This window comes from Anolis sagrei, chromosome 2 (assembly GCF_037176765.1).
Source record: "Anolis sagrei isolate rAnoSag1 chromosome 2, rAnoSag1.mat, whole genome shotgun sequence".
Taxonomy (NCBI): domain Eukaryota; kingdom Metazoa; phylum Chordata; class Lepidosauria; order Squamata; family Dactyloidae; genus Anolis; species Anolis sagrei.
Window position 1 is genome coordinate 127,517,153 of NC_090022.1, and position 12,450 is coordinate 127,529,602.

Below are 12,450 nucleotides of genomic sequence, written 5' to 3' on the forward strand. Positions count from 1 at the left end.
TCAAGATTGTCCATCCAGACTGTCAATTTATACTGCCTTGATCGAGTGTCACACCAATCTCACATGCTTTTTGTCAGCTTATTTAGTGCTTTTTTCCAGATTTTGTCAATTTTGGACCATCTGATATTTGACTGTCCATTTTGTCAGCTTGTTTAGTGCTTTTCCCAGACTATCCATTTTGTAAAGCTTTATATTCCAGCTTAACAGTAGCATGCTACTTAGTAAAACAGGCCTTTGCTCCCTCATTCCTCTTTTGGATTCCTCCTTCTGGAGAATCAGAAGCAGTACTTCCATTCTTCCTAATGCAGCCTAAGGTCTTTCCTCATTTGCTAGGTTTTTCATAGAAATAAATACTTCTGTTATGTTCAATCTCTATGCATTAGGGTGTATAACAACATGCATGTCTGTGTGCATGTGTGTGTTCAATCGGATGCTCTTCCATGTACTGCTTAATACGGGAAGTGTATGCACATATTTCTTCGGACATGTGTGACCCCATTCTCTTTCTGGATCTAGGCTTCTCAGGCTCCATGTGTCAGATTGACATTGATGAGTGTGCCAGCACCCCCTGCCAGAATGGTGCCAAGTGTGTGGACCGCCCCAATGCCTATGAGTGCCGCTGTACAGAAGGTGTTGCTTCCCACAGTGATTTACTTTTTTTGTTTACTCTGCTCCTGTGCTCCTGAAAGGCTTTCTCCCAGCCAGGAGAAAACTGTTGATGATGTTAACATAAGGTTTATTAGAATCAGAGACATTAATGTGATTTGAAGATGACAAAAAAACCCTAAACGTTTAGATTGCAACATCTCCAGTGCCAGGGAGATTTACTGGATTTAAAATACCGATACTGTTGAACTCAGTACCTATTAGTCAAAGCCACTGTGGCTCCAGTGGTGAGGGCAAGAATTGACACTGAGGGGCATTGTAGACTAGCAGTATCTGAAGGGCTCCCATCCCCGATGTAAAGCATAAGTGACATATAGTGAAAGTCAACATTTTATCACAATCTTTACTGACTTCCCCATCAATAAACAAATAATGCATCTGGGCATTTCAAGAGATGACAAGGAACTCTTATAAAGAACTGCTTTTAGGACTGAGGGAAGAACCAAATTGTTTTGTTTGCTAAGCATGAAGTTGCACTCCTTATGTGTTACTCTATTCAATAGATTTTGTGATATGGATAATGATAAATATCTGTGAGAATCAAGGACTGAAAAGCTTTAAACAAAAGTTGTAAAGAAAAAGAAACCATTGGGAAAGTTAACAAATAAAAATAAATGTTTGGTCCGCCAGAGTTGGTTGTTTAGAGGGGCAGCGGAGGTAGCTTTTGCCTATGCACTGAGTGCATGGGAATGCCTGTGAGCCATGCTGATGCTGTCTTCGTTTCTCCCTCGCAGGTTTTGAGGGGACTCTGTGTGAGAAGAACATTGATGACTGCTATCCAGATCCATGCCATCATGGTAGTTGTGTGGATGGTATTGCTAGCTTCACTTGCACTTGTGTCGCTGGCTATACTGGGTACCGTTGTGAGAACCAGATCAATGAGTGCCACAGCAATCCCTGCCAGCATGGTGGCAAGTGCATTGACCTGGTCAACAAGTACCTGTGCCACTGCCAACCAGGGACCTCAGGTAGGTCACCCCTCCTTCCTGCACAGAGAAATTTTATTTCACCATTACTTCACATACTATGTTTCTGTCAACTGGCAGCATTTTGAGGCAGAAGGCATGTTACCATTTTGCAAGTCTGTCAGCCAACAGCCTAGAGAGCTGTGACAACTTTGCCTCCATTATAGCTCATTATACTCCTCCTATTTATGTCCTCTTTGCAAACATAACTCAGACAAGACAAGAAGGAGTTTCCCGATTTACGTGGGGGGTTTTGAGGTAGGGGGTGATATCCCAAGCATGTGATCATGTCCTTCCTTCCCTCTCCCAGGTGCCAACTGTGAGATAAACTTTGATGACTGTGCCAGCAACCCCTGTGATTATGGCATCTGCCGAGATGGCATCAATCGTTATGACTGCATCTGCAAACCTGGCTTTACTGGTATGGCTTGAAGGTGCTAAGGGGACAAGAAGGGAGGGGTTGCATTAAGGGTTGCAATACTTAAAGAGATAGTGCCATGACTGAGGTCATATGGAAATGGCCTTTTGTTTTCTTGCTTTGTGAACTCTACTTGAAAAGAGGATATTTTGCTCACCTAGTACAACAGACAAGGCAGGGCTGATCCAGAAGGCTTAAAAGCTGCCATCCCAATGCTGAGTCTCCTTTTCTCATTTAGGTCCTCTGTGCAATGTAGAGATCAATGAATGTGCATCCAACCCCTGCAAGAATGGTGGAACATGTCTGGATGGCGAAGATGGTTTCTCTTGCCTTTGCCCTGAGGGTTTCCATGATCCGCATTGCTATTCGGAGGTGGACGAGTGCAGCAGCAGTCCCTGTGTGCATGGCACGTGCCGTGATGATATTAATGGGTAAGAACTGGTCATCAGGTTATGAAAAAAGGAGTAGATTACGTTGATCTCTACTGACTGATTTGGTAAGAAATCTTGACATCATTCATTCATTCTTCTCCCCCTGCAGTTACCGCTGTGAATGTGAGCCAGGCTGGGCTGGCACCAACTGTGATGTGAACCGCAATGAATGCGAATCCAATCCATGTCAACATGGGGGCACCTGCACGGACTATGTCAATGGCTACCGCTGCAAGTGCAAAGAAGGCTTCCAGGGTATGCTTTCCAATTGCTTTCTTCACTTGTATTTTGCCCTAGGTTTTATGTTAAACTTGATCTCAGTTTAGACTTTCTGTGTTGCAGAAGGTCTTATTTCCCTTTCCTTGGGTTTGATTTCTGTCTGTATTTAGGGCCTCTGCATAACCCCTTGATATTTGGTCTGTTTGGCCTATAGGCTATACGAAGAGCTGGCCATTATTTAGAAATTGTGTAAGACATTCTATCTGCTGAATGGCAGTTTTTACTCCAGTTTAATTTTACATGGTGGCTAGTAATGAGTGGTGGCATTCGATCTTTCTCCTTGGGCTCCTTCTGCTCATGGATAATCTTGAGACTTTTTGTTCTTTTCGCCCTGGCAGGAACCTACTGCCAGACCAACGTAAATGACTGTGCCTCCAGCCCCTGCCTCAATAAGGGTACCTGCATTGATGGGATTGCTAGCTATGACTGCCTCTGCGACTTGCCTTACACTGGTGAGCAAAGAGTTACTTGTGGGTATGCGTATTGTTGTGTGGGTGTCAAGGTTATAATCTACCGGAAAGTATAATTCTTGTTTGGAAAATTCATTTCCAGCTTGTCCAACATAGCAAAGTTTCTGCGGTTGTGAAGGAGAACTATCAAGTGATTGGAAATGGGAATGGAGGAACTAACGAACAGTATTTTGTTCAAGTTACATACGTTACAAGCTGGAGGGTTATGACTCATATTCATATTTTTCATTTCAATATCCATATGATAGTTGTATAGACTGAATGAGTAAAATAGGCAACCCTTACTTTAAGTGTCTTGTTTACCCCATCTTTGACCATATTCAGATGGCATCTTCACAAACTGTTGAACTCAGTTTCTTCTTCCCCAATGTGACATTTGTGGAACTGCATTCTAGATTTCAGTTCAGTTATAACAACATCTGCTGTCTGTGAAAGGAGAAAATAATTTCCTGCAATTGTGACATCGATGCTTGAAGATGTAATATAAACAGAAATGCTTCCTTAAAGGAAGACATCTGGATTTTAGCCGTAGTTGATTGACAACCTAGCATTCAGCGTTCTGTGAACTTACTGGCAGAGGAAATTTTTGAATTAACTTGATTACATTCCCCTTATATTTGAAGCAGATCTCCCATTGACATCACTCTGTGGCTTGACGTTTGTTGTTGTAGCTTCCTTTGTATTCACTTTGAAATACATGTATAACTCAGAACATTTGGACTATTGGTCTCTAGAGGAAATGCAAGTACTATGAGTTTTTCCTCATAGGCCGCAACTGTGAGACTGTGTTGGCCCCCTGCTCTTCCAATCCATGTGAGAACAATGGTGTCTGTGACCACACACCGGACTATGAAGGGTTTACCTGTGGCTGTGCACCGGGCTGGCAAGGTACTTAAACCAAGGCATCCCTTTTTCTCCCATCTACTTCTAAGTATTATATAAGACTATATAGACTGGTTTTATAATGTTATTGTTTTGTATCATTTTGGTAGTGGATTTATTTTCCAATTGAGTCATTTTGACTGTATGTAATTTGAGTTTCTATTGCTCATGGTCTTGAATGCTTTAGAGAGAACCGTGATTTTAAAAAAAATAGAAGTGTAATGGAAACAATCCAACTATGACCATTGTTTTTCCGTTCCTCATAGGACAGCAATGCCACATTGACATTAATGAGTGTGATCAGAACCCATGTCGAAATAGGGGCACCTGCACCAACATGCTTGGGAGCTACCGATGTGCCTGCCGCCCTGGCTACACCGGCACCAACTGTGAAATGGATATTGATGACTGCACGCCCAGTGAGTTCCTTGAGCTAATAGAACAACAGGGGAGGTGCATAGAGCAACAAGCAGTTTTAGTGCCCGTTGGCTGATTTATTTGGGGTAGTATGGTAAAAGGACCTGGGTGGAACTTCCAGGAAGAGCATTGTGCCACAATGGATAATGGGAACGCTAGGCAAGAAGTGGAGACTACGTGACTTGCTTTTCAAGTCTCGTCAGTACAGGTGGTTGTACCCTGCCTTTTGGTAAAGTGCTATACGCTTCAGGGACCGCATTTCCTTCTATGAACTGGTGTGGGCTTTGTGATCTGTCGGGGAGGCCCTTCTCTTGGTCACACTACCATCTCAAGTGTGGTTGGCGGGGACGAGAGAGAGGGCCTTCTCAGTGGTGGTTCCCCTGCTATGGAATGCCCCCCCCCCCGAAAGATTAGGTTAGCCCCCACTTTCCAAATCTTTTGATCTTTCCTAAAACATGGCTTTTTAAATGGTCCTTTGCCTTTGAGTAGACTGAAATGGGTGTATGTGAGGACTGGTTATTCACTCCTGCGCTTTAGTTAGTTAATTGATGACAGCCAGTTGTATCTGCAGGTACTTCTGCGTTTTATAAATTTTAACAATTTTATTATTATATGATGTTATGTGCATTCATTGTGGTTGCTGCTATAATTTTATGTTATTGTTTTTATGCTTATGGAAATAAATAAATTGATGGAAATAAATAAATTTATTTTTGGTGGAAATAAATAAATTTATTTTTGGTGGAAATAAATAAATTGTGCATACAATTTATTTGAGGGAAATAAATAAATTGTGCATACAATTTATTTGATGGAAATAAATAAATTGTGCATACAAAAGGTTGGGTATTAATCTATTGTATCTACATTATGCCTAATAAATAAATATTCTGGGGCAAATTGAATAATGTAGAGCAGTATCATTTTCTATAAATATGTTTTTTGCTTAAGCATGAACTGTGTGGTGTTGCGTTGTATGTCTGTGGTAGCTGTAAACTCAATTATTACTTCTTACATCAACAGATCCTTGCCTGAATGGTGGCTCCTGTCAGGATGGTATCAGTTCTTTTACATGTACCTGCCTGGCTGGCTTCACAGGTGTTCGCTGTGCAACTGAGACCAATGAATGCTTTAGCAATCCATGCCGCAACGGGGCCACCTGCACAGACTACGTCAACAGTTACACTTGCTCTTGTGCACCAGGATGGACTGGTCTTCACTGTGAGCATAATGTGCAGGAATGCACAGATAGGTGAGCTGGCCAAGAAGTTGTCTGACTTGCCCAGAACATTGCCAGATGTTTGTGGCAGAATCTGTTTCACTATTCAAAACATTTCACACAGCTTTTTATTTTTCAGAAGCCCTAAAGTGAATTTACAATAACCATTAGTAGTTCAGATTGCTTACTTTAGCAAGCAGAGAGTGTAGATTGGATATAATGATACCTTTGCTGTCCATAAGATTATAAGTGGCACAGTGGTAGCCTTTACTTTTATACAGTGCATTTACTTTTGCACACCAGAGTATTGAATGGAGTATTTTGTTTAGTGAAGTCATACGAAGATACTTACTTAAGAGGGTGTTTGTTTGTTTGTTTTTACAAGGCAGAAAGTTTTTATTATACGCAAGAGATGCTGTAGTATTCTGAGTATATCGATAAAGTACAGATAGAGAAGTGGTTCAAGAGTAGATATGATCCTTCTCCTGCTCTTTGCTTTTAAATCCTGTATCATTGAAAATAAATAAGTTTGCTGCTCTCGTTGAATTCTGGAGCATTTAATGCTAAAGAATACGAAGGGCTAGGTCTAAAGTTCCACTCGTTACAATTTCCAACCAAACACAATCAAAGTAGAAATAATACCCCAAAGGTTCAGTGAGAAGAAGGATTAATCACAGGGCAGATCTACAGTTTCTGAGTGGGAGTAGTGGAAATTTCTTCTCATAACCTCACTTCTGAAGACAGACACAGCAACAACTTTTGTTCATTATAGCATCCATTTATTTCATATACTGGCAATTATCAGGATCACTTTTGTGCCCCAATCTTTCAGGCCAGTCTCTAGAAAAACAGGATGTATTAAACCAAATTCTGAAAGGACTTACAAATGTTGTGCTACATGTCATTCAGACTTATTCTGTTGGCTATATGCTTCTCTCTCTCTCTCTCTTTTTGTTTTCTTGGTTGTAACTTCATAAAATTTAGTAAAAGAGAGATCTTTTTGCAGTTGTATCTCTTCACCTAGGGTGGAAACACCTCTGTTATGTTATTTGTGAACAGATTGGTAGGTCAATAGCTTGGCTTAGAGGGACAGATCTATTCTCACTAAAGTTTCTCAGGGCACATCTAGACAGCTCCTTTAATGTGGGACTTACCGCAATAAAAAGGGAGCTGTCCAGATGACATCTTGGACAAATCTGAATTAATTTGCCACAAACTAGGAAAACCCTGGTTTGTGGTGAATTAATTTGATAGTGGGTTTATTCCGCACCTTCTTGGGAGGCGCAGGATAAACCCACTACTTCCGGTGTCTAGAATGCTCCCTCAAAAGTCCTGGACTTTTGAGGGGGCAGTCCAGACAATAATCCTGTAGTTTTCTGAGCTAAATTAGCCCGGAAAACCGCAAGCCCACCAACCCTCTCCCCAAAAGCTCTTTAAAAAACAAAAGTACTTACCTGGCCTCCATTAGAGGGCTGCTGGAGCTCTCCTGGCACGTAGAAATGACATGCCAGGAGAAAGAGGAGGGGGAGGAAAATTGCTCCTGCCACCCCCCCTCCCCCACTTTCTCCTGGTGAGTCATTTCTACACGCTAGGAGACCTCTGGCCACTTTCTAATGGATCCCGGGTAAGTACTTTTGTTTTTTAAATGGCTTTTTGGGGCTTTTGCGGAGGACATCCAGGAGGTTCTAGGATAACATCCAGGAGGTTCCAGGAGAACATCTGTGTGCTTTCTGGGGTATGTGTACATGGGCCCCTGGGAACATCCATGTTTTTTAAACACAGATGCTACTGGAATAACAGCCTGTCTGGAAGCACCCTTAGGTTCCCTCCTTAACATTCCTGCTTGTGTTCTCACAGCTCCTGCTTCAATGGTGGAACCTGCCTGGATGGAGTGAATTCCTATACGTGCCACTGTCGGGCTGGCTTCACGGGCTCCCACTGCCAGCATGAGATTAATGAGTGCCAGTCACAGCCCTGCCTCAATGGCGGTGTGTGTCAGGATGGTGTTCAGTCCTATCGCTGTACCTGCCCACAGGGTTACACAGGGGCTCAGTGCCAGGTAATTTGCTCTATGGTTTAGTGGGAAAGGATAAAGAATTTTCAAAACTCCAGCATCAAATTTTGCAAGCAAAGCTGAATCCTTGTGGTTAGATTGTATGTATATATGTGTCCTGAAGTTGCTCATCGATTTATGGCGATCCCATGACGATCCCATGAATTTGCATATAATTTTTTTTGGCAAGGAATACTCTAAAGTGGTTTTTCTAGATGTGAGCATACCAAAATTATGGGCTGTTTCCGGACAACGACTGTGCCTTTGTATGATATGTCATGTTATTTTATGTGATGTATTTAATAATGTTTAATGTTTTATCAGGGGAGGGTCAATTTTGATGTTTATACTGTTTTTATTGATGGCATTGAATTGTTGCCAATACTGTGAACCGCCCAAGTCCTTTTCGGCGTTGAGAAGGGCAGTATACAAATATTGCAAATAAATAAATAAAATATCTAAACATTTAAACCCAGTATTGACTGGGAATGTGGGTAAGGGCTTCATCACCGAGAGGCATGAATAATCGCACCCTCGTCTTCTTACACTCCTTCCAGACCCTGCTGGATTTGTGCAGTCGCTCTCCATGTCAGAACGGTGGCCGCTGTGTGCAGACAGGGACTACTGTATCTTGTGATTGTCCTGGAGGCTGGACTGGTCGTTATTGTGACATCCCCAATGTTTCTTGTGAAGTGGTGGCCAGGAACAGAGGTAAGAATGTCCTGCTCCAGGACCAGTGAAATTAAGAGTTTAAGTGGGAGTCCGTGCTTTTTTTAAATTTGTACTGAAAGTGTCCGAGTAGGAAGTTCGGTGGTTTGCTCTTTTACATCCAATTTCACAGTCAGTTGGCACGGTCAGGCTGGAATGTGTCTATGCATATTTTTGGGGGGACCGTGTAAAGAAAATATTCAATACATCCTTGCACATCTTCAGAGCTTCCATATGCAACGACATGTTGCCATTGCCAGTTACTGCCTGGGGAAGAATGGCAGAAGTCACATACGCAATAGCCAGCTGCTATTTTGTGTCCTGAAGAAAAGAAAAAAATTCCATTAGCATCCAGGATAGCCAGCTGCTTGCTCCACTTTCTGAAGATCCAGGAGGATGTTAGTTTTCTTCTCCCAGAGGCAGAAGTGTGGTGTAACTTGGGCGCCTCCTGCCAACCCACCCACACCCCTGCCAAGGAAATACTAGCATTGTCATCATGCCTATGGAAGATGCCTTCCAATGGAGAAAGAGATGTGAGACTGTATTGTCGAAGGCTTTCATGGCTGGAATCACTAGGTTCTTGTGGGTTTTTTCGGGCTATAGGGCCATGTTCTAGAGGCATTTCTCCTGACGTTTCGCCGGCATCTATGGCAAACATCCTCAGAGGTAGTGAGGTCTGTTGGAATTAGGACAATGGGTTTATATATCTGTGGAATGGCTGGGGTGGGGCAAAGAGCTCTTCTCTGCTGGAGCTAGGTGTGAATGTTTCCACTGACCACCTTCATTAGCATTTGAAGGCCTGGCTGAGCCTGGGAAAATCTTTTGTTGAGAGGTGTTAAGATGTACCTGGTTGTTTCCTCTCTGCTGTTTTGTTGTTGTAATTTTAGAGTTTTTTAATACTGAAACAGAAACAGAAAGGAAGAGACCATGAAAATGACCAAAATTTGGCTACCAGTATTAAAAAACTCTAAAATTACAACAGCAAAACAGCAGAGAGGAAACAACCAGGCACATCTTAACACCTCTCAACAAAAGATTTTCCCAGGCTCAGCCAGGCCTTCAAATGCTAATGAAGGTGGTCAGTGGAAACATTCATACCTAGCCCCAGCAGAGAAGAGCTCTTTGCCCCACCCCAGCCATTCCACAGATATATAAACCAATTGTCCTAATTCCAACAGACCTCACTACCTCTGAGGATGCTTGCCATAGATGCAGGCGAAACGTCAGATGTGAGACTGTTTACTGCTTTTCTCACACAATATAGGATTTCAGTCTATGTGTCACTTCTTTTCAGTGATGCTGGAATGATGTTCTAAGATTCATTGATGCTGCAGTTTATACTTCCAACAGCTGTGTCCAGAGACATCCATAAACTAAATATTTGCAACAAAGTCCATGCTTCCTTAGAGCAGAATAAAAACTGGAAGTATGACATGATCCTCTGCTAGGTTTAGTGTTAGCAGAAACAACACACATTTCTTGACTCACTGTTTAATTTCAAAATTTATGCTACTAAGGAGAATTGAAGCAGAAAGAGAGCTTGACAGACAATAGATTGAGACAATACAATTCCCAAATTCTACTGTGGCATTTCAAACTGAAGTAGCACACTCTTCTTTCATTTTTTTTAACTTTCTGCTAACATTTTATTGACTTTTTCATATCAGTGTGTACTTTCAATCTAACAACAACAACAACAACAATAAACAACTTATTATGGTGATTGGCACACTGGGTACAGTGCCTAAAGACCTTGGCCTGCACTTAAAAACAATCGGCACTGACAAAATTATCATCAGTCAGCTTCAAAAGGCCACACTACTCAGATCTGCAAGCATTATCCGCCGATACATCACATAGACCTAGACATTTGGGAAGTGTCCAACGTGTGAACAAATTCAAAAACCAGCATTGTGATCTTGTTTGCTGTATACTAATCTTGTTATGTATTTATATACTGCCCTGTCTCCCCAAAGGGACTCAGGGCATTTTTCAACAAAAAAATGGCAGAGCCCCCAGTGGCACAATTGGTTAAACCCTTGTACCAGCAGGACTGAAGACCAACAAGTTGGAGGTTTGAATCCAGGAAGAGCACTAATGAGCTCTCTCTGTCAGCTCCAGCTCCTCATGCAGGGACATAAGAGAAGCCCCCCACAAGGATGGTAAAACATCAAAACATCCAGACATTCCCTGGGCAACGTCCTTGCAGATGGCCAATTCTCTCACACTAGTAGCGACTTGCAGTTTTTCAAAAAAAGGGCAAACATTCAATGCCAGAATACACTAGCAAAAAGAAATAAACAGTCCCCCAGATCCCAAAATAAAATTCACACCTATAACAATATTTAAATGATAACAGTAGAGAATTAAAATAGTATCTAATGGGAGAGCATGTAATGAAATCTACAAGAGAAAGGGGAGAGACATGCTTGAAGGAATTTATTGGCTAAGATCTACATTTCAGCCTGTGGAGACTTATAAAGTTTTTTTCAGAGGACTGTGTAAAAAATTAGAAAGGGCAATGTGTTTGACACATAATATATAAAATCACTGTAATAATTTGCATATTGTCTACCCTATATATATGCCAATTTCAACTGCTCTGAACAGGGAACAGGGAACTTCAAAACAATTTACTGGCAAAAAGAAAGTATGTGAGTAAAAGCCGAACAACTTTTATCTAATTAAGGTTCACTTCCAGCATATTGACATGTGCCTTCCATTTCTCTTTTGGAGCTCATCAAAATTATGAGCAGGTTTTCATAGTGAAATGAAAAGTAGAATCTGACCTTGAAAACATTGGGCTTAGTTTATTATTTTCTAGTGAAATCAATTTGAGTTGTGCAGAGTATGTTAGGGATAAATGCTAGTGCTTTAAAACAAAAAGTTATAGCACCTCTTGGGTTCTGTTCTTGGCTTTTACTCTTTGTACAGCACTCTTCCATTTTTGACCTTCTGTATGTTTGATGACTATGGCTACCTTTCCTTTGGGAAGGGAGTGTAGAGGATATCTAGATGACTGACATTGTACAATTTTCTTTCTGTTGGGATAGGTGTAACCAAGGAACAAGTGTGTCATTATGGTGGCCGTTGTGTGGATGCTGGAAATACCCACTACTGCATTTGCAAGAAAAGCTACACAGGCAGTTACTGTGAAAGTGAAGTCAACCTCTGCCAGCACAGCCTGTGCCGAAATGGGGGCACTTGTCGCAGTTTTGTGGGAGGTTACATCTGTGAGGTGAGGAAGTGTTCCTGTGTCTTCAGAACATCAGAAAGGGTTTGTGTGTGTGTGTGTCAAGAGCGACTTGAGAAACTGCAAGTCGCTTCTGGTATGAGAGAATTGGCCATCTGCAAGGCCTAGGGGATGCCCAGATTTTTTGATGTTTTACCATTTTTGTGGGAGGCTTCTCTCATGTCCCCGCTGAAGCTAACAGAGGGAGCTCATCCATGCTCTCCCCGGATTCGAACCTCCAACCTGTCAATCTTCAATCTTGCTGGCAAAAGGGTTTAACCCATTGCGCTACCGGGGCTCCTAGAAAGGGGGGTGATGGTTCAGAAGAAGGTGAAGGAGATTTATTTTCCAGTCCAATAGACTATCATAGTTTTTAAAGATAAAGAATTGTGATGATCTACATATTAATATCTCAATAATGTAAACAGAAAATACTTTTGCACTAAAGTTTTATTCAGCTGAATAGCATCCTTATATTAATATGAACTAATATTTGTTTTCCCACTGCTGCTGTTTCCCCTGAGTTTGCTGTAGTAACAGTGATGGCTGTGTGATTGATGAATCGCTTGCACTTTCAAAACGTATTACAAAATGTATATGTGTTGTTTATGTCTGCCCCACATCATTAAAATACCTTGCTCAGAATCCTATTGGGACACAAAGTTTGCACCACTCCCAGTTGCACGAGTGGCTCTACATTTTCTTCAGTC

At 41.8% G+C, this 12,450-nt stretch overlaps 1 protein-coding gene across 2 annotated transcripts in view; it reads left to right on the forward strand.

Moving 5' to 3' along the window:
• NOTCH3 (notch receptor 3) overlaps positions 1–12,450 on the forward strand; it is an 80,398-nt gene that overhangs the window by 51,961 nt on the left and 15,987 nt on the right. For both annotated transcript variants that reach the window (XM_060764418.2, XM_060764419.2), the window contains exons 10-21: positions 517–630; positions 1,401–1,634; positions 1,942–2,052; positions 2,288–2,480; positions 2,590–2,735; positions 3,098–3,211; positions 3,998–4,117; positions 4,378–4,530; positions 5,552–5,780; positions 7,605–7,806; positions 8,358–8,511; positions 11,562–11,746. In XM_060764418.2, coding sequence (XP_060620401.2) covers positions 517–630; positions 1,401–1,634; positions 1,942–2,052; positions 2,288–2,480; positions 2,590–2,735; positions 3,098–3,211; positions 3,998–4,117; positions 4,378–4,530; positions 5,552–5,780; positions 7,605–7,806; positions 8,358–8,511; positions 11,562–11,746 — 1,955 coding nt within the window. The remainder of the gene's footprint in view (positions 1–516; positions 631–1,400; positions 1,635–1,941; positions 2,053–2,287; positions 2,481–2,589; positions 2,736–3,097; positions 3,212–3,997; positions 4,118–4,377; positions 4,531–5,551; positions 5,781–7,604; positions 7,807–8,357; positions 8,512–11,561; positions 11,747–12,450) is intronic.